The sequence below is a fragment of the Rousettus aegyptiacus genome, unplaced genomic scaffold (genome assembly GCF_014176215.1).
Source record: "Rousettus aegyptiacus isolate mRouAeg1 unplaced genomic scaffold, mRouAeg1.p scaffold_m13_p_4, whole genome shotgun sequence".
In the NCBI taxonomy this organism is placed as follows: Eukaryota; Metazoa; Chordata; class Mammalia; order Chiroptera; family Pteropodidae; genus Rousettus; species Rousettus aegyptiacus.
The window spans coordinates 109,525,388-109,546,563 of NW_023416307.1; the positions used below are offsets into that span (position 1 = coordinate 109,525,388).

General features: G+C 34.4%; 1 protein-coding gene across 3 annotated transcripts in view; it reads left to right on the forward strand.

Moving 5' to 3' along the window:
* FHIT (fragile histidine triad diadenosine triphosphatase) overlaps nucleotides 1-21,176 on the forward strand; it is a 1,278,128-nt gene that overhangs the window by 550,188 nt on the left and 706,764 nt on the right. For all 3 annotated transcript variants that reach the window (XM_016150237.2, XM_016150238.2, XM_036219786.1), the window contains one exon: nucleotides 6,298-6,417. In XM_016150237.2, coding sequence (XP_016005723.1) covers nucleotides 6,315-6,417 — 103 coding nt within the window. In that variant the 5' untranslated portion in view covers nucleotides 6,298-6,314. The remainder of the gene's footprint in view (nucleotides 1-6,297; nucleotides 6,418-21,176) is intronic.

The window sequence follows — 21,176 nt, forward strand, 5'->3', positions numbered from 1 at the left end:
ATTAGAAATTAGGGTAAGATGGGGGATGAGGCCTGAAAGGAGATCCAAGGTGGTAAGAATATGCTAAGGACATAGATATTGAACTGCTTTTAGATGTTGATGAGAAAATTGAGCTTTTGTGTGGATTGTAATAAGAATAACCACTATTGAAATAGAAGTGGAATGTATGATTTCATACCCATATGACAAAACTTGATCTAGCCAGTGGAAGTAGGAAGGAGAAAAGAGTGAAGCAAAAGGATAAAATAGGATGTTCAAAATACACTCAAACAATAATTGGCATAAATGTATAGGGGCTAATCTGATCAAGACTGTCCAGTGGATAGAAAACAAAATGCCATACTGTTTATAAAAATAATTTAAAAGGACACAGGTTGAGGATAAGCGGGTGTAAAAAGTTACACTTGTCAGATACAGACAAAAAGAAAAAGTAACAATAGGTCATGGAGTAAAACAAGCAGGTACATATACACATGCAATAATTTAGAAAGCATAATTTATGGTGTCACATTGATTAAGCAGTTACAGTTAGACATCTAACAGTCTTCAGAAACTAATGAAACAATGATACTAAAAGTAATAAGAGAAAGATTTGGATAACAGTGAATTTGATCTACCATATATATAGAACTTTTCAACAAATGCAGAATGTATTTTATTTGGGGGCACATGTGGATTAAGCACATGCTTCATCTTTTAATGGATCAGGAAGGAAGCCTCAGATTCTAAAAAATCAACTTTATAGAGGTTCTTTTCTCTAACTACAGTGGTTTAAAATCATTCATCACTAACAGAAAGATAGCAAAACATCCTATATATTTGAAAATGAAAAGACGTACTATGAAATAACCCTCAGGTAAAATAGGAAATGATAACAAGAATAGCAAAATTTTAAAGCCGAGTGATAATAAAAGCACAATAGATCGAAATTGGAGAGCGATAACTAATGGAACACTTTGAAGGCAATATATAACTTTTGTTACTCAAGAGAAAAATAGTCTGAAACTCCATAAACTTAATGTTTGACTCAATTAGAAAAACTGCAACATAGTAAACCTGAAAAAAAAAAGAAAAAAAATAAGGGAAAACGAATATAAGTTCAGAAAATAAGCAACGAAGTAAAGGTTATTTATAAAGCAAAGAACCAAAAAAAAAAAAAAAAGGCTCTTTGAAAAACTTAATTGGCTAGATGTAAGTGTTGCAAGACTGATGAAGAAAAACATATGTACATTAATAAAAGCAAAATAATATGTAAAATAGATAAAGGAAATAATGGCTTATGTTTTTAATGTTAAAAGAATATGAATTTTTATTAATAAAGATGAAAATTTAGGCAAAAAGGATATATGCCTCAAAAATTGATGCAAGAAAAAAATCAACACTTATTAAATAAATTATAATGATTGTCAAAACGTACTTCTCTCTGCAATGTAAAAAGAGGACCAAACGACTTGACAAGTGAGTTCTGTTTAACTCTCAAGGGATAGTAAAATCCTTCTAGAACAAAGAATAAAAGCCAGCCTATTAAGTTCATTTCTGAAAATCAAAACCAAGGAAAAAATATTGGCCAACTTATGATACTGAAAAACACTAAGAATTCAAATCTAGCAGTGTATTAATAAATAGTACATGATGTCTAAATTTAAATATAAAAGTGAAAGGATGTCCTCAGGGTTTAAAAACAAAACTGTTACTGTAATTTACAACATTAATGGCAAAGAACAACAAATTGATCAATGACCAAAAAAGCATTTAATAATTGTTTTGCTTTTTAAATGGAACCAAACCTTTGCAAACTTGAAATGGAGACACTTTTTTTAGTTTGATAAAGGCTTTCTACTAAAAACCTGTGTCCAATATTATTCTTAATGGAAAAAACAGGGCTTTAAATTCATTCCTCTTAAGGTTGGAAACAAGATAAGGATGCCTGTGTTATTTCTACTCGGCCTTATGAGATCCCTGACCAATGCAATAAGACAAAACAACAAAAGTAGAAGAATTGAAAAGAGAGCTAGAATTGCCGTTATTTCTAAGTAAAATAATGTACAGTTGATCTTTGAACAACAGCATAGGTTTGAACTATGTAGGTCCACTTATAAATAGATTTTTTTTTTCAATGAATATACACTTGGCTCTCTGTATTCCTGTGTTTGGGGATAAGCAGATGTGGAGGGCCAACTTAAGCTGTATGTTATTTTTGATTTTGTGAAGATCAGCACCCCTAACCTTTGCATTGTTCAAGGGTCAACTATATATAGAAAACCAAAAAGAATCAGCAGAAACTATTAGCAGCAATACAAGAGATCCACTGGTTGCCAGCTTGTAAGAGCAACACATAAAAATCAATAGCTTTCCATTGTATTAAAAGTAACCAAATATAAACTATGATGATAATAAGATACCATTTATAATAATGACTAAACTAAAAGCTATCTAAGAAAGAATTTATTAAACATATGGGAAATTTAAAACTCTTATAGGAGTTTTATTAAGGTATTATAGAGTGTCTATCAATGCAGAGAGTTCATGAATGGGTTGGTTGAATATTGTGAAGATGTCATAATTCCTCCGTTAAAATTTAAATTCAGCGTAATTTCAATTAGCATCTGAACAAGAATTTTTTTGGAGGGTCAGCGTTGAATCTAAATTTTACATAGGAGAGTAGATAAAGAAGGATCTTCCCTTTATAAGGTATTAACACTGTATAGTAGGAGTTAGCAAAATACATAGACTACAATCTAAATCTAGACTGTGACATGTACTTATAAATAAATCTTTATAGGGATACAACCACATCTATTCATTTATATGTGTCTATGGCTGATTTCATGTTGCCGTGACAGAGTTGAGTAGTTACAACAGACTGTGTGGCCTGCTGAGTCTAGGCCTTTAGAGAAAAAATTGGTGCTTCCTATTATCCAGCATCTGGAATAGAATCAATATAATAAGGTCTAGAATCATTCCTATGTATATATGGGAACTTGGTGTGATCATTCCCAGCAATTGGTGCTAGGACAATTGGTTCACAAAAGGAGAAAAAATGAAATCATTCCTGTACTTCATACAATAAGCACAGCCCTGAATGGATGAAATACCTGTTAAGAGTGAAAATATATGAAAATTTAAGAACATATTTTTGTAACCTTATGGTAGAGAAGAGTTTGTTAAATAAGATTCACAGAGCACAAACTGTAACAAGATAACTGATTAATTCATCAAAATGAATGTGTTTTTTTTTGTTGTTCAATGGAAGGTATGATAGAAAACTGATAGTGAAAATATAATTATGTTTAATAGATTAGGATCAGTATTTAGAATACATAAGGGACTCTGGAAAATCATAAACTAGAAGAAAAATTACAAAAGAGGGAAAAAGTACGCACTGGTGCTGTATTGAAAGGTATCGACATATGCACACACACATCGCATTGGTGATGAGCAAATTAAAATTAAGAGGTTCCATTTTGCCTATCATATCAGTAAAAGGAAATCAGATGCTCTCAAGTGTTGGCAAGGATGGAGGGAAATAGAAATCTGTGTATTTTGGGGATGCAAACGGGTGCATATGCCTTACAAAATTTATATGTATAACCTAAAACCCAGCAGTGGGATTCTACAATAGATATCCAGAAAAACATATACATGGATGGTCATCACAGTGTTATTTGTGGTAAAGAGTTGGAGACAAGGTTAGCTCTTCACTATAAAAATGGACAAAGAAAAATTACAGTGGAACACAGAGGGAATAAGCAATGAGAAATTATATTTATGGCAAAATTAATGAGTCTCTAAAACAATGTTGAAAGAAAAAAGGTAGAATGAGATTTAAAGAAAGTTACAATTAAAAACCAAATACAAGATCCCTATATATTTTTGACATATATTTATAAAATTCAGTGAAGATTATAAATACATTAATCATGAAAAGTGAAGCCCTGTCATGGGAGAGGAAGGAATAGGGAGGGTGTGGGCATAAGAGATGAAGGGGAAATGATGATAATAAGAAAACCAAAAGAAGAGCCTAATTAACCAGAGCCCATGCTTAAGTCAGTTCTGCGCAATTATCTTTAAGAGGAAACAAGCTCTAGGAACAATACTCCTTCCAACATTGTTAGAGCCAGGTGTTCAAACAACGTCATCAGGTATCAGTCTCTCTCTGTAATGGCTCTGCTGCCCTCAGTGTTGGCTCTGATACCAGGTAGACTCTTTTTAATGTAACCTCTAGCTGTTTCGGGTTTGTGCGCTACCAGTTTGGCAACTTGGCAGAAAAATTTAAAGCCCCTTTCCCGTAGTATTAGCAATTTTCTTCTCATGGATATTTTTCCTTCGACTAGCTTATATTTTGTCCTGTGTCCACTCCTGAACCAGTCATATGCCAGAGGACTAAGAATGTCCATGTTGCTTTCCCATCCCTAGAACCTGGCAGTAGGAATAGCTCCACATGTAGAATATGGTGGAGTATTATTCAAAGAAAAATCAGAGTGATGTGGCCAGAACTACAGAAAGTGGATGCTGGGAAGTCAAGACAAAACAAACAAAAATAGCTGCAGGGGACTTGAATCAATGCTTGATTTGGGGAACGATTTGTAGAATGAATAAAATGAATTACCATGTTTATTCCAGAAAAACCGGAAAATGAGTAAAAGTTAACTTCAAATATCTGAAGCTCTGCCACTTGCATGATACTTGTTTCATATAGTCCCATGGCATAAATCCATGACAAATAGATGAACTTGGTATGAAGGGCAGCTATGCACTTGTTGGATTTATTGTTTTAGAAGGAATGGATAATGAACTTCCTATCTCTGGGTATATTCAAGCATAGGCTAGCCAGCTACTTGGCAAAGATTCAATAGGAAAGGACCCAAGGACTGTGAGAATAGTTAAGTCTTGTCAGCAGTTCTAAAACATCTGCACAGCTCATGGAAGCACAGATTGCTGGGCCCTTCTCCCAGAGTTTCTGGTTTAGTAGGTCTGAAGTAGGGCTTGATAATTTGCATTTCTAATAAGTTCCCAGGTGATGCTGATGCTGTGGGTTCAGGGAAACACCTTGAAAACCACCGGGTTAGATGATTTTCAGCATTCTTACTCAATACCCTTTATTTTTATGACATACTTATAAATGATCTAGAAACTAGTACTTATATGAGATATAAGGCAAAACTTCCATCTTGTTTCTTTGTACCTGAAATGTGTTAAGCTCTGGCTCTGCAGATCCTTCTGTAGTGAATGCCACTTATATACTATATATCTTGGGTCACTGAGAACATTATAATGGATGACACTTGCATACTGTATCTTTTGCGTCATTGAAAACGTTAGAATCATTAAACACATTTATTGGTGTGTTTTATAAAACATCAACTATTTTCTGACATCATCTTTTTTTGTAATCTTGTTTCCTGTTTTCTCATGGGTTGATTATTTTCATCAATTTTCTAATAGTGTTGTTGCTGAATTAGAAAAATGAAGTGGTTTCCCAAGGAGGTTGTGCCTTAGTCATTCAGGAAGTAATTTTGTCATGTATAGTCATCTAACTGACAGAAAATCATTTCTTGATACCTTAGATGCCAAGTGCCAAATCTTTCTTCACCTCCCCTCATCCACCCCGCTATAGCTTTTCCCGCAAAAAAAAGAGCATATGAAACACTTACCTTGGTGCATCCTGACTCTATGTCAACTAGGAATTGTTTTCATCTTGAACTATATTTTGCTGCTTCTTTTTTTTCTCATTTTTCTCTTTAATATTAGAAATTTTACTATAATATTTCTCTGAGAGTGCTCGTATATTTCTGTAATTGTAGGCAAGTTCAAACAGTGTTTGTACTTTTTCTAAATTGCTTTTATATAAACAATGATAAAATCATTTGAGAAAAGCATTTAAGAATTAGATGGTTTAGAGTTAATGCTTAACAATGAAAATTTTTAGCCTTGCAAAAATGACGAAATGGATGGGGAAAAAAGTAAAGTACCTGATAGACAGTACCTAGTAGATTTTGGTTAAGGTGGCAACCTGAAGTGCAGAGGGATTTAAGACTGTTTTGTTGTCCATGGGATGCTTCTGTTTGAAAACACTAACTCCAGTCAAGGCAACCCTGGTAGAGAGAGTGGAGTATTTTAGGAGGAGTTACCCAGAATACACCTTAGTGGATCTTAAATGGGGAACAGCTTAAATGATGTCTTCTTCTTATCTAAGAATCTATAGTAATGGAATTTGCTTTCCTTAAAGTGGTATATGATCTTAGTTTCTCACTGAATTTTATACATGCCCATTTTTAAAATCATCTTCTTTTTCAGACTTCAACTGTAAAGAAATGTCTTTCAGATTCGGCCAACATCTCATCAAGCCCTCTGTGGTATTTCTCAAAACAGAACTGTCCTTTGCCCTTGTGAACAGGAAACCTGTGGTACCAGGACGTATCCTTTTCTTTTTCTCAAAGTGGAAAAATAAAAAGCCTCTGAACCTAATAGACCGAATGGATACAGGATTGGCCTCCAATGTCTGTCCAAAAAGGTAAAATCGGAATCCACCTCCCTCCCTCTTTGGAGAAACCAGGTAAGATGTTAGATTTATTTTGAATCCGTTTGGCGGCACCAGTAATATGCTTGATCAGTGTTGCAGAACTTCTGAAAAGAGTTGCTTAGCAACTGTGGCTTCAGAGGTGAGTTTTTGTTGACCTTCTCATTATGGTAGCTGTGTAAATAAATAGGTGTTTCTAAAATGGTCCCCATAAATATCATGGGCTCTTTGTTTTCAGTTATCAGTTGTGAATTTTAATAGTAAGAGATTGGGTAGCACTTTTGTGACATGGAAATAAGATATTACACGAAAATTTGAGATTCTGGTTTCTTTACCTCTTTCAGATCATTTAAGTTAGGAGTTTTAACTAAATATACTAAAACTATTTTTTTCATCTTAGGATTTAGTTTAGCATTTTCTCTTGAAAAATGTGCCAGCTTCTAGATCATTGTCCAGTGTCATTGGCGGTAGAGTTGTTTTATTTCCCTCTAACTGTTGAGTTGTAGTCTCTCCTATTGGACTTTGGCAGGAGCTTTATTCTTTGCAGTGGGAGTAGCAGGAATTGGCGAAATGCTCCGGAGGATCTGTGTTGTTGAAAGTATCACTCCTGACTGTGTGCATATGACTTTTGTACTGACTTTTTAGAATCTTTTTTCTCTTTCCCCGAACTTAATTCACTATGCAGAGTGCAACAAAGCATAAAATTTCATATTTTGAGATAACAAGCATTTTCCATGCTGAGACATAATTTTACTTTGAAATAAATTTCTAGTAATTCTAAATCTACAAATATGTTGATATATATATTTTTTAGAATAAGTTATATTTTTTCCAGTGGGAATTTTCAAAGTGCTTGAGAATTTTATGAATAATCTTTTTTGACCATGGAACCATGGTACATTGAAAAAAATATATAAACAAGAAAACATGCATCAGAATATAATTGTGATTTCATAATGGAATCTCAATTCCTTAAATGCAAATTCTAAGTTGATTTTGTAAATTTGTAAAACTAATGATCACAGCAATAAACTAGTAAATAATATTATGTAAATTTTTTGGTAATATTTAACTTTTAAATGTATAAAAATAGCTTTAATAATAAATACTCAATATTAGAAAATCTCATTATTTTGTTTTTTGAAGTAAAAAAAAACTAGAATGATTCAGAAAGGTCCGATAAACCGAAAAAATTTTTCATTTGCATACCAATTTCATATTGAGTTCTCAAAGACCTGAAGTTCTTGAAATAACAGAAGCACTTTCTTTTTTCATTTGATTTTGCTGCAAGTTTGTGATTGTCTTTTTCTTTTGAGGAATTTTTTTTAAGTAAAATGTCTTAGAGTTCCAGTTTCAAAAGAGCATTGTTTAAATGCCACCTTTCTTTGAGTACCAGCTTTAATTGACTTCTATCAAGGAAATGAGTGAACCTGAGATGAAAATGGGAATTTAGATGAACAAATCTTGGACTGAGAAAATGTGAAGTTATAGAATTGCAGTGTTTTGTTTTGTTTTGTTTTAAATGGTTAATAATGGAATGAACTTTGTTCTGTAAATTTTTACTTATCTTGATTTTTTCATGGTGTTTTTAACCAACTGAAAGTGTGGTGTGTAAGACCTGGGTCCTATATGTTTTTGAATTCAAGAAAATGAACTGTATGCTTCTAGGGAAATGTCTACACTGAATAGTGAGCAAGTAGTAAATGATGATTAGTTTTCTTCCAGATGGCACTGGAATCACCATTTTGGAAATAAGTTCTGGTCAGTTACTATATCTGAGTGTATGCCAAGGACATGGGGAACCATGTATTAAAATTATCAAACCTTCGTTCATTCGGAATGTAGCAAGAGGAATCTGGTCCTTTCCATGGATGAGAACAGTGAGAACTGGAACATTTTTGTAATCGGTACACTCCGTTAGGCTATTTCACATCTACTATGTCTAAAGTGGTCTCAGGGCCTATCAATAATGTATTCAGATGATCCTTTTTATATGATGATTTTGTAACTTTTTATTTTATTTTACCTTTGTAAACTCTGTTAAGTGACAACTGTGAGACAAATCATAATAAGTTACTTGCTTGAAGAAGGGGATATCTTTTGTCCGGTGATTTGGGAATTGAAGCTGTGGACAGCTCTGCCCACTAACATTTCATAAAATAAATCGTGAGATGTCTTCAGCTGGCTTTTCTCTTTCCCTGGGGTTCTATTCGCTCTGCCCTCATTTAGCCCCTTGGGTAGATCATCTAGCTTTCTTGCACCCTCCCTGTGTCTGGACTATGCCAATTTACCCTCCACTTCATTCTCTTATTCCCTTGCTTATAAATAATTAATGAAACAAATGAATCTTCTTCTTCTTTTTTTTTTTTTTTTTTTTTGAGGATAAAGTCCAAAATGCTTAGCAGTTTCCAGTGCTTTCCTAAACAGATGGCTTACATTACCACGCTTTCCCCTTTGATGCTCTTCACCTTGTGATGCTTCTCATCCTTTTCATTTCATCTAAAGTGCTTTGATATCTGTCCTGTCTTTTTAGGAAAAAATATCCTGTCCTTTTTGTGACACTTGATTCGTTAGTCACACGTTGACTCATTCAGCAGTTTATTACTGAGCTCCTACTCTGTTCCAGGCACCATGCCAAACATTTATCCCAGTCTGTTTCATTTCACAGCCAAGAGCATTCCTGTTCGTCTCTGCCCTGAGTCATTAGTTCCTGGGAAGAGGCGGGACAGGGCCTGCTCTTACATATCTTTTTTAACTTAGCATCCAAAAGAATTTTGTTGACTAAATTTTAAGTGAAACTGTAAACAGGAACACATGGATCTTTGCAATTAATGAAATGGGGCAATAGGCTTTGCTGAAATCTTGCCTTTTTCAGTATTCCCATGGATGAAGGCAAGTCTTATAACCATTTTATTCCAAATTTTTTAGTGTCATATTCATGCTATATTTTTCCAACTTTCTCTTCATGATTTTTCTGTTACAATTCTGTTTATATTTCTGTGTTATAAGTGTACCAAGTTAAATGTAAAAGCAGTGAATGAGTTGATGGCAAATGGGAGAAAATTCTTTTCTGTATTTGAGGTTTTTTTTTTTTCCATGTTAATCCATTAGTGGACAAGTCTTTATGTTAAGGACAGTATATTGTAAATTTTGCGTGAAGTAGAAATTTTTATTATTTATTTATTTTTTTGATCATTTCCTTTTAAAAAGTATTCAGGTGGCCTCTGGGGAATGTGGCATTCACGAGACTTGTAAATGTCATCTTTGAACTGTGTTGTCTCTAACATTTTGCTATCCCATCCTCGACTTTTTTTCTTATGGCTTTGTTCACTGATTTTTTTTTTATAACTTTCAGAGGAAGAAAATAACTTTAGATCAGGAGCTAAAGATATGCTTTTAAAGCAAAACTATTTGCTTCATTCTCAAAACAGCAGCTCCATGCCCTCCTTGTCCCCCCTAAAGCAAACACTTCTGTTTATTGTAGTGTTTAAAGTCCGTTGAATAGGCTTCGGCCTCCCTGGTACAACATTCTAGAAGAATATGTCAAAATGCCGTTACTCCATTAATTTCTTGTTACTGGAAAATGCTTTTTAGAATGTCTTGAGAAAACAGAAATATTTTGGAGATTGCATCTTTAGAATTCTGCAGTGAACATTTTATTCATGTACTTCAGCACAACCCACAGCCCAGCTATTGTTCACAGCTTAAATAAATTTGAACCGCTATGGTTCATACTTCTCCCCACTCTCTCCCGTCACATTGTGCTGTGTCTACCTCTCATCTTGAGTTGAGCATGAAAAATGAATTTGAACATCAGTGGAATCCATTTGGGGACTGGAGCTTTTATTGTAAATAAAATTATTCATTTGTTATGTCCTGTTGTTTTCAGCAGACAGTGTATTGATCTTTCGGTTGCTATTCAGAATGGCGTAAGGAGCTCTAACATAAAGGGAACGTGACAACGTTTGTGGACAGGTCGAACGTGGTGTGTACTGACAGAGACAAACCTTGCTTGCTGGCCATACTATATTATACAAATCATTTGTCAATAGTTTATTGAATCAGTTATTAAAAATAGAAGATTTTTCCAAAGAAGAGCATTGCACACAGAATGTTATCAGGGCCAAACAATGTTAGGATGATGCATTGAGGGCAGCTGTACAAAGTGTGTTTGTGAAGAATTAGACTAGGTAACTTAAAGGACATTTCTGCTGATGTATTAGAAATAAGTTTGGTACAATGGAAATTGTTCTCTAATTTCTAACTTCAATAGATAAAAAAAAGAAAACTCTGGTAAATGCCTTTTAAAACAAAACTTTACCTATCCAAATGAGCAATGTTTTCTTTTATTCCAGACCACTGCCATGTCGAGTACTCCTGAAATAAATGAACAAAGAATAAAAATAGCTTAATTACCTAACAGGCTTCTTCTGGAAGCACTGTATGCTATAAGATGCTATAGATAAAAGTGCCCTTTTAATCCTTCCATAAAAATAAAAAATATTCGTCATTTCCTGAGTAGGTTGTAATCTTGTGAATTTCTTTAATTGTTCAGGAAACTGCAGTTATTAGTGATTTGATGATCTTCCATTTCTCAGAAGAGTTTCTTTTTAAGCCTTCCTGTGCAAATAAAATGATCACAAGCACTATTTTAATCTTTATTCCTAAAGATAGATTTTTTTTTGCTCTTAAAATTTCCCTGTGCATATGTCTTTTTTTTTTTTTTTTTTTCACCCTGTGCATGCCTGTTGGAGATTAGCTAGCTTAAAATACTCTCGGAGAGACGTTCAAAGATGATCTTGCTGTCCTTTGTCCTGAGCTATAATGGGGCAAGTTGGTTTTCTTATGGCCTTATTTTTCTTGACTTAATTTGGCAGATTATTGTATTCAAAAGACCTCCATGTAGCAGTGATTATTCACAGTGTTCTTTATCTTGTTTCTATGGGAAAGGTTTTTATATAATGTTCACCTACCTTTTGGTTAAGAGTACATTGTTACCCACTAGAACCAGTTTTTGATGGTGTTGGCCAGTAGGAACAAAAGGAACTCTTGGATGCTTTTATCTCTAAGTTGATTGACATCTTTTTTCAGTGTCTAGAACCTGCCACAGAAGATCCTGCCAACCCCATTGCGAGACAATCCTTGTGTGACTGTCATCCCTCTTGTCATCTGAGGAATTGTCACAGAGATGAAATATGTTTTATCTCAAACCTCAACTCTTTAGTTGGTAGTGAGTGCACAATGTTGAGGAGGGTTTTGAGGCTGTGCGTAGGGTCAGCGGGCAGGTACTGTCATGGGGACCAGAGAGAAAGAGGAGCCCTCCTTGCCAGATTCTACCTCCCAACTTTATTTTTTGATCCCAGAGCTGAGACAGACACCTTATTTTTATTATAGATATAATGATGGATTGTTGGCGCCTGACAGTAAAGGAATATGTGATGTGTGCAAGAACATTTGAAACTAGTTGGAGAAAAATGTGTGGATTTTATACACTTTACCCTGGCCTCTTCAAATAAAGGTAACTTACCCATGAAACAGTTTGCCTGAAGCATGTACATATTGGTCTCTAGACCTCATTTAGACCGCTTCCTGCTAGCTGCTGTTTCTGCCTGCCTCCTTGCTGCCTGCTGGCCTGCGAGGATATGCATGCGATGACCTTGTGGTTCACTTGGCTCCTTTGCCTTATTACTTAGTTTTGACGGTTTTTCCTTGACCTTGACCTCTTCTCCATAATAGGATTTATCTTCTAGCTTCAGGCTCTATTGTGAATGGGCTGAGATGGGCTGGCCTGACTCTGATTATGTATTAGGGGAGGAAAATCCAACTGGTTTTTTGACCAGAGCTTTTAGGAGGTACCCTCATTCTCACAGAATTGCACCAAGCCTATAGAATGACTTTCACAACCCCAAAAAAGTTACTTTGACACAATATATACAGAATATAATTTTGTTAGGATGTATGTGAATGTGGGGTTGGAGGAGAAAAAATATTAGGAGTACTCTCTCCAGATCTAGCAAATAGTAGGATGATAATTATCCATATTAAAATAACATTTTGAATGTTTCTCATATTAAGTGCAAAAATGAATATCCTGTAACATGGAAAGCCATTCTCCATTTCTGTTTATTTCTATGTGAAATTTTACTCAGGTCATTTTAAACTGTCATGGCTAACAATTACTGAACTCTGTTCATTATATTCTTGGCATATTTTTGACCTGCTTTCCATGAAAGTCATCAGATTGTGAGGAATAGGAAGAGGCTGGTCATGGTGCCACCAGCCTTGCACTTGTAACGGAACATAATTAGAAGTAACGAATGGAATAATACATCATTATTCAAAGAAATGTCATGTAATTAGCTCGAATAGTGCAAGATATATCCTAATTTCCATTTGGAATGAAAATAGATTTGTTCAAACATCAGTAGGCAGTTAATGTGTATCCTATATTTTCATCCACATATCAAAACTGTTAAAATCTGTTGAATGAATATACATGGATTTCCCGCAACACAATAAGTCAAGAGGGCGTTCTTTTGCTAATAGAGCCTCATGTATATTCCTTATTTATTATATGTACATAATTTGTACATATGTTCGGGTCTTAGAATTAGCATCATTAATTTAAATTTATTGTAAATGAATGTTCAAATTTATTTACTTAGTTCTCATTTTCTTTCTTAAACTGATTGACTGAAAAATAACTACTGTAAATTCGTAAATAGCTCTTGGGCACAAATCCTAAATTGGCCTTATCCTGAGAATTCTCTACAATACTAGATATCTGAACTAGTTTTATGAAATTATTTTCCTGGGATTTTTGTTTCAGGCTTTAAATATGCGTCAGGAATTTGGGTTTGACTTAGGTTCACCCACAGTTGGGGTCAAGATGTGGGTAGGTATGTCTTAACCAGAGGAGTTATTTTTTACATGTAACAATTAGTATGACACATGTCACTGACCAATGTTAGGGTAGTTCCTGGATGCTCTCTGCTGTGCCAGACATAGACCTGTTCATTTCTACATTGTGGGGAGGTCTAGAGAGTCCCAGAGAAGGAGGCAGAGAGGAGTGAGCAGCATTCAGGGGTCAGTGAGTACAGAAGTATTTCAATATTTTAATAACAGAAATAGACGTGGCAGTGACTACAGTCTTAGTAACAGCCCGGGTTTTAGAGAGGTGCAGACTAACAGGAGAAAACATCCATTAAATCTTTGGGCTCAAATCTGGTATTTGTTCTTCAACATCATTGAGTCTAAGGACAGTAGATTCATCAGTGAATTAAAAACAATAGAATTCTTCCTTCGTTTCAAATGGCCATCTTCCTCTCAATAATCTGGTAGCTGCCTAACGCCAGTTAGGAGAAAGCTTAGCTGTAGCAGGGGGAGACTGAGGCAGTGTTTTCTGTCTGTTTTTACCATGTGTGTAGGGGGAGAGCTGGTGGCGAAAAGTTTATATGTACACATTCAACCTGTTAATATCTTCTGTTAAACTATTTTAGAAATTAATTAAATTCAGTTATTTTAGTTTTTTTTTTTTTTTTTTTTTTACACTGAACAGTACATTGCTAGAGTCATTCATTTTGTGTTTGCTGAGCAATGAGCAGTTGAAATGGGAAAGCTGACTCTCAGGCCAATGGTGGCCCTATTTCATGGGAGTCAAGACTTGACCCAAAACTTCGATCCTCTTCCATTGTTCTTTCTACCCCTGTAGTTGCCATCCCATGTGCAGCAAACTTTTTTATGTCATTGGTTAGGTGTTCCGAGGAGTTATATTTCCCTTAGGGGCTTACTTAAACCTTCCCACTACTCCTACTTTCCAGTTTTATTTGTTGTAAATCTATACACTGCCATTCATATATTACATTGACATTTTGGCGAGTTTGTTGTTTTGTCATAATCATCATTGTTATTTAAGAATAGGATTAACCCTGGTAACTTCTGAAAGTCTGTAAGGCTTCACCTGACTCTCTGATGCCATGAGTGTGGGCTAGGCAGATCAGTTTGGCTATGAGCATTGTTCATTCCACGGTCAAATGACTCCAGGAGGAAATTCATCTGGCTTTCTAAGTTTTCTCTTTTCTAATAGGTTTTGAAATGGCTATAGTTATGAAGAACTCTTTTCATCTTCAAGATTTATTTCCAGTTCAAGAGATTTGTTGGAACTAATAATTACCCGTTGAGTGGTAATATTTAACAGGAAACCATGATCCCCTTCTATTCACCAAAGTGATTACTTTAAAAGTTGTTAAATAAGATATGTCAGGATATAATAAATCGGCAGAAATTAACATTAAAATCTTTGGAGTGTTTCTCATGCAGACACCTAGAATACTAGTTAGTATTTTCTATTCTGTTTAAGGACCTAATGAAGCCTTAGAAACTTTTTCTCTTGGAGCTATATCTGCAATAATGTAATTGAAATTCAGGAGAGGAAAAGACATTCAGTGAGACTTTTCATGTTGCTCTGGAACGTGAACAACTAGAGTTTAAACAGAAAAGATGCCAACATTTCTGGAGAAATACCCATGTGTGAGAGACACCCACACTTATTCTACTAAGAAGCAGCAGCAGAACCAGACACACCACATTGAACCACACCTCCATGCTCCTGAACTATGTAGGGGCGGAGTTGGCGAGGGGAAAGATAGACAGTTGGAATGAGGAATGTGGAGAGGCTTTCAACAAAAGCATGCTGGAATCTTGTTCCCTGACTTAATGCTGGCTGAGCTGTGGAACCTGCAGGCTATACAGGCACTGCTATCTGAGGGGAGTGCAGTACAGTACAAGCACCTTAAGAGAGCTTCCATTTACTCTCTAGGGTTTTGAATCACAATGAGCACAGACCAGTGCTTGCTTTTCATTTACATATATTTGCAGGATGGGATGGGGAAGGCTTATGGAGTGCACTCTAGTAACAAGGCAAGAAGGGCAGAGGAGTCACGTTCCTAGGAAAAAAAATGGGAACAAATTTTCTACCCCATCCTAACTTTATGTAGCCCTTGGAAGAAACACACAAGCACCCCATCAGGTCTCCTGGTTCCTGTAAAGGACCATAAATGTCAAAGCAGCAGTCAGGTACCACAAGACTGCTCAAGTAGATATTGGTTCAACTTAGGCAATGGTCTATTTAGAAGGGAGCTTGGGTCATGGACCACTTGCAGAGTTTTAAAGTTTTGTGAATGGGTCCTCAGAAATAGAGCGAGGGGGAAGCTTGAATACTTTCCTAGAAAAAAATTATCTATCAACTCTAAACTATGCAGACACCACCATATCTGCAGAGGGTTCCAGCAGATGGAACTAGAGCTAGACCTGGGACACGTGCTTTTCATCTGCAGACAATCAGTTAGCTAAGACCACTCTGACACCAGAGTGGCTCAGCCTCTGGATAGAGAAGAAGTTGGTAGAGAGCCTAAACAGTCAAGGCTATATCTTAAGCCTATGCTAGGGATACGTGAAATTTTAATCTGAGACTGGGCTGTTAAATTGAAGGAACTTAAAATTTTTTTTTTATTAAGATATAATTGACATACAACATTATATTAGCTTTAGGTATATAACGATTCAATAATTGTGAATGTTTCAAAATGAGTACTGCAGTAAGTGTAGTTAACATCTGTCACCATACATAATTATAGAATTTTTTCTTCTAATGAAAACTTGTAAGATTTATTCTATTAGCAACTTTAAAATATACAATAAAGTATTATTAACTATAGTTGTTATGCTGTACATTACATCACCATGAAATACTTATTTTATAACTGTAAGTTTTTACCTTTTGACTCCCTTTACCCATTTCTTAGATCCTCTCCACCCAGGCCTCATTCTTTTCTCTGTGTCCATGAGCTTATTTGTTTGTTTGTTTGTTTCTTTCTTTTTTAGAGTCCAAATAAGAGATCATATGGTATTTATATTTCTGTTTGACTTGCTTCACTAAACATAATGCCCTCAAGTTATGTCCAAGTTGTCACAAATGGCAAGATTTCATTCTTTTTAGGGCCGAATACTATTTCATGTATATGTATTACATTTTCTTTATTCATTCATCAGTGGACATTTAGGTTATTTTCATTCCTTGGCTTTTGTAAATAATGCTGCAGTGACTATGGAGGTGCATATGTCTTTTGAGTTAGTGTTTTCATTTTCTTTGGGAAATACTTCAAAGTAGAATCCCAAGATCATATGGCAGTTCTATTTTTAATTTTAGGGGGACCTTCCATACTCTTTTCCATAGTGACTACACCAATTTTTCCCCCACCAACAATGCACAAGGGTTGCCTTTGCTCTACATCATCATCAACCTTCATTTCTTATCTATTTGACAATATCCATTTTAACAGGTGTGTGATTTTGATTTTCATTTCACTCATGATTTATGATATTGAGCATCTTTTTATGTGCCTGTTGTTCATCTGTACGTCTTCTTTGGGAAAATGTCTTATCAGATCCTTCAACCATTTTTCAGTCATATTGTGGTTTATTTTGCTATTGAGTTGTATGAGTTCTTTAAATATTTTACATATTAACACCTTAACAGATATATGATTTACAAAGATATTCTATTCAGTTAGTTGTCTTTTCATTTTGTTGATGGTTTTCTTTGCAGTGTAGAAACTTTTTAGTTTGATGTAGTCCCATTTGTTCATTTGTGCTTTTTTGCCTTTGCTTTTGGGGTCAAGTCCAAAAAATCATCACCAAGACTAAAGGGACTTATTTTCTATGTTTTCATTTAGGAATGTTATGATTTCAGGTCTTACATTTAAGTCTTTAATGCATTTTGAGTTAATCTTTGTGTATGGTATAAGATAATGGTGCAATTTTATTATTTTACATGTCGCTATTCAGTTTTCCCTACACCTTTTATTGAAGAGACTGTATATTCTGTGTTGTATATTCTTGGTTCCTTTGTCATAAATTAACGAGGTATGTGTGGGTTTATTTCTGGGCTCTCTACTCTGTCCCACTGATCTATGTGTCTTTTTTTATGCCAATATAATACTGTTTTGCTTACTATAACTTTGTAATACAATTTAAAATCAGGGAGCATGATGCCTCCAGCTTTGTTCTTTCTCAAGATTGCTTTGGCTATTTAGGATATTTTATAGTTCTATAACAAATTTTAGTTTGTTCTATTTCTGTGAAAAATCCCATTGGAATTTTGATAAGGATTTCATTGAATCTGCAGATTGCTTTGGATAGATGGACATTTTAACAATATTCTTCTAATCCATAAGCACAAAATATCTTTCCATTTATCTCTGTCTTTAATTTCTTTCATCAGTGTCTTATAGTTTTAGTGTATAGGCCTTTTGACTCCTTGATTAAATTGATTCCTAATTATTTTACTCATTTTGATGCAATTATAAATGGGATTGCTTCCTTAACTTCTCTTTCTGATAGTTCATTATTAGTGATTAGAAATACAACAGCCTTATATATATTGATTTTGTATTCTGCAACTTTACTGAATTCATTTATCAGTTAACAGATTTCTTTATGAACTCTTCAGGGTTTTCTATATGTAGTATGCCATCCATAAATAGTGGCAGTTTTACTTTTTCCTTTTTGATTTGGATGCCTTTTATTTTTAAAATTCTTTTTATAATTGCCCCTAAACTATTTGTTAAATAATCAATCCAGCATTTTCTTTTTTTCTAATTTTTACACTCTAAATCCCCATGACTGTTTTGTAATTACTAATTTGTACTTCATCCTTTTACCTTTTTCATCCAGCCTTCCAACCCTCTCCCCTCTGGCAATCACCAGTTCTCTATGTGTGTGAGTCTGTTTTCATTTAGTTTGTTTTTTCTTTTGTTCCTTAGGTTCTGCATATAAGTGAATTCATGTGGTAGTTATCTTTCTCTGTCTGACTTATTTCACTCAGCATAATTCTCTGTAGGTTTATCCATGTTGTTGCAAATGATAAGATTTAATTTTTTTAATGACTGAGTAATCCATAATATATGTGAACCATAACTTTTTTTTATCCAATCATCTATTGATGGGCACTTTGTTTGCTTCCATATCTTGGCTATTGTGAATAGCGCTGCGATGAACATAGGGGTGCATAGATCTTTACAAACTATTGTTTTGGTTTTCCTTGTATAAATGCCCAGAAGTGTAATTGCTGAGTCCAAAGGTAGTTTTATTTTTAATTTTTTGAGGAAACTTCAGACTTTTCCATAGTGGCTGTACCAATTTGCAGTCTTACCACCAGTGTACGAGGTTTCCCTTTTTTCACATTTTTGTCATCATTTGTTGTACTTTGATTTACTGATGATAGCCATTCTGACAGGTGTGAGGTGATAACTCATTGTGGTTTTAATTTGCATTTCTCTGATGCTTAGTGATGTTGAGCATCTTTTCATGTCTATTGGCCATTTGTTTTTCCTCTTTGGAGAAATATCTGTTCAGGTCTTCTGCCCATTTTTTAATTGGATTGTTTATTATTTTGGTATTGAGTTGTATGAATTCTTTATAAGTTTTGGATATTAACCCCTTGTCAGATGTATCATTGACAAATATCTTCTCTCATTCAGTGGATTATCTTTTCACTTTATTGATGGTTTCCTTTGGTGTGCAAAACTTTTTAGTTTGATGTAGTCTTGTTTGTTTATTTTTTCTTTTGTTTCTCTTGTTCAGGAAGATATAGCAGGAAAAAAATTGCTAATAGAAATAGCAGAGTGTTTACTGCCTATGTTTTCTTCTAGAAATTTTATGGTTTTGAGTCTTACATTTAAATCTTTAATCCATTTTGAGTCTATTCTTGTATGCAGTGTAAGAAGGTGGTCCAGTTTCTTTTTTTTTTCTTTTTTTCTTTATTTGTTTGCATGTCTCTGTCCAATTTCCCAGCACCATTTATTGAAGAGACTATCTTTACCCCATTGTATACTCTTGCCTCCTTTGTCATACATTAAGTGAACACATAGGTGTGGATTTATTTCTGGTGTCTCTATTCTGTTCCATTTATCTGTATGTCTGTTTTAATGCCAGTACCATGCTGTTTTGATTACTGTAGTCTTATAGTATAATTTGATCTCAGGTAATGTTATACATCCAACTTCACTTTCTCAGGATTGCCATGGCTCTTCAAGGTCTTTTATGATTCCATATAAGTTTTAGGATTATTTGTCCTAGTTCCCTGTAAAATGCCATTGGTATTTTGATAGGGATTGCATTGAATCTATAGATTGTTTTGGGTAGTATGGTCATTTTAACAATGTTAATTCTTCCTATCCATACGTGCAGTGTATGCTTTCATTTATTTGTATCTTCTTCAGTTTTTTTTTTCAATAATTTATAATTTTCTGAGAACAGATCTTTTACCTCCTTGTTAAGATTTTATTTTCTACAACTTTACTGAATTCATTTATTAATAGCAGTTCTTTTTGGTGGACTCTTTAGGGTTTTCTATATGTAGTATTATGTCATCTGCAAATAGTGACAATTTTACTTTTTCCTTTCTAATTTGTATGATGATGATGATGATGACAACGATGACGACGATGATTTGCCTAATTGCTCTGTCTTGGACTTCCAATACTATGTTGAATAAAAGTGGAAGAGTGAGCATCGCTGTCTTGTTCCTGATCTTAGAGGAAAAGCTTTTAGCTTTTTCACTGTTGAGCGTGATGCTAGCTATGAGCTTGTCATTTATGGCCTTTATTATGTTGAAGTACATTCCCTTTATACTTCCTTTATTGAGAATTTTTATCATAAATAGATGGTGAATTTTGTCAAATTTTTTTTATATCGAACATATGCGTATGATTTTTATCCTGCATTTTGTTAATGTGGTATAGCACACTGATTTGCAGATGTTGAACTATCCATGCATCTCTGGAATAAATTCAACTTGATCTTGGTGTATTATCTTTTTAATTTATTATTGAATTCAGTTTGATAATACTTCGCAGAGGATTTTTGCATCTGTGTTCACCAGGGATATCAGCCTGTAATACCGTTTTCTTCTGGTATCCTTGTCTAGTTTTGCTATCAGGGTAGTGCTGGTCTTATAAAATAAATTTGGACACGTTCCTGCCTCTTCTATATTTTATAAGAGTTCGAGAAGGATTGGCATTAATTTCTCTTTAAACATTTAGTAGAATTCACCAATAAAGTCTTCTGGTCCTGGACTTTTTTTTTCATACAGAGGTTTTTAATTACTAATTCAATCTTTTTACTAGTAATACTCTGTTCAGATTTTTGTTTCAGGAGATATTTTTGATTATGAAAAGTGAATGGAAAGTTAGAGATTCTGCCTTATGTGTCATTAAGGGATGTAGCATGACTAGAAAGATCATAGCAAAGACTATAACTACAGCATGTCTTCACCCCTACCGAGCTGAGATTCTTCAATCACAGTTTATGCAAGTGAAGTAATGACATAAATCCTGAAGAAAAAAAAATGGTTTGTCACTCAATACCATCTTAGATAACAGTATGTCACTTGTCAATTTCTTTAATTCTTAGGAATGGAATCTTGAATATAGTAGATATTTGATAAATATTTATGAAATAAATTTAATTTGGCTTCAAAACATAGTGATTAGGTAAAGGAACCTTCATATATTTATTTGACAGGTATTTTTCTGAAGGGGTTCTTCTCGTCTCCTTTCCCAATTCTCATCTAAATCTGGCATGTTCTTAAGATGAA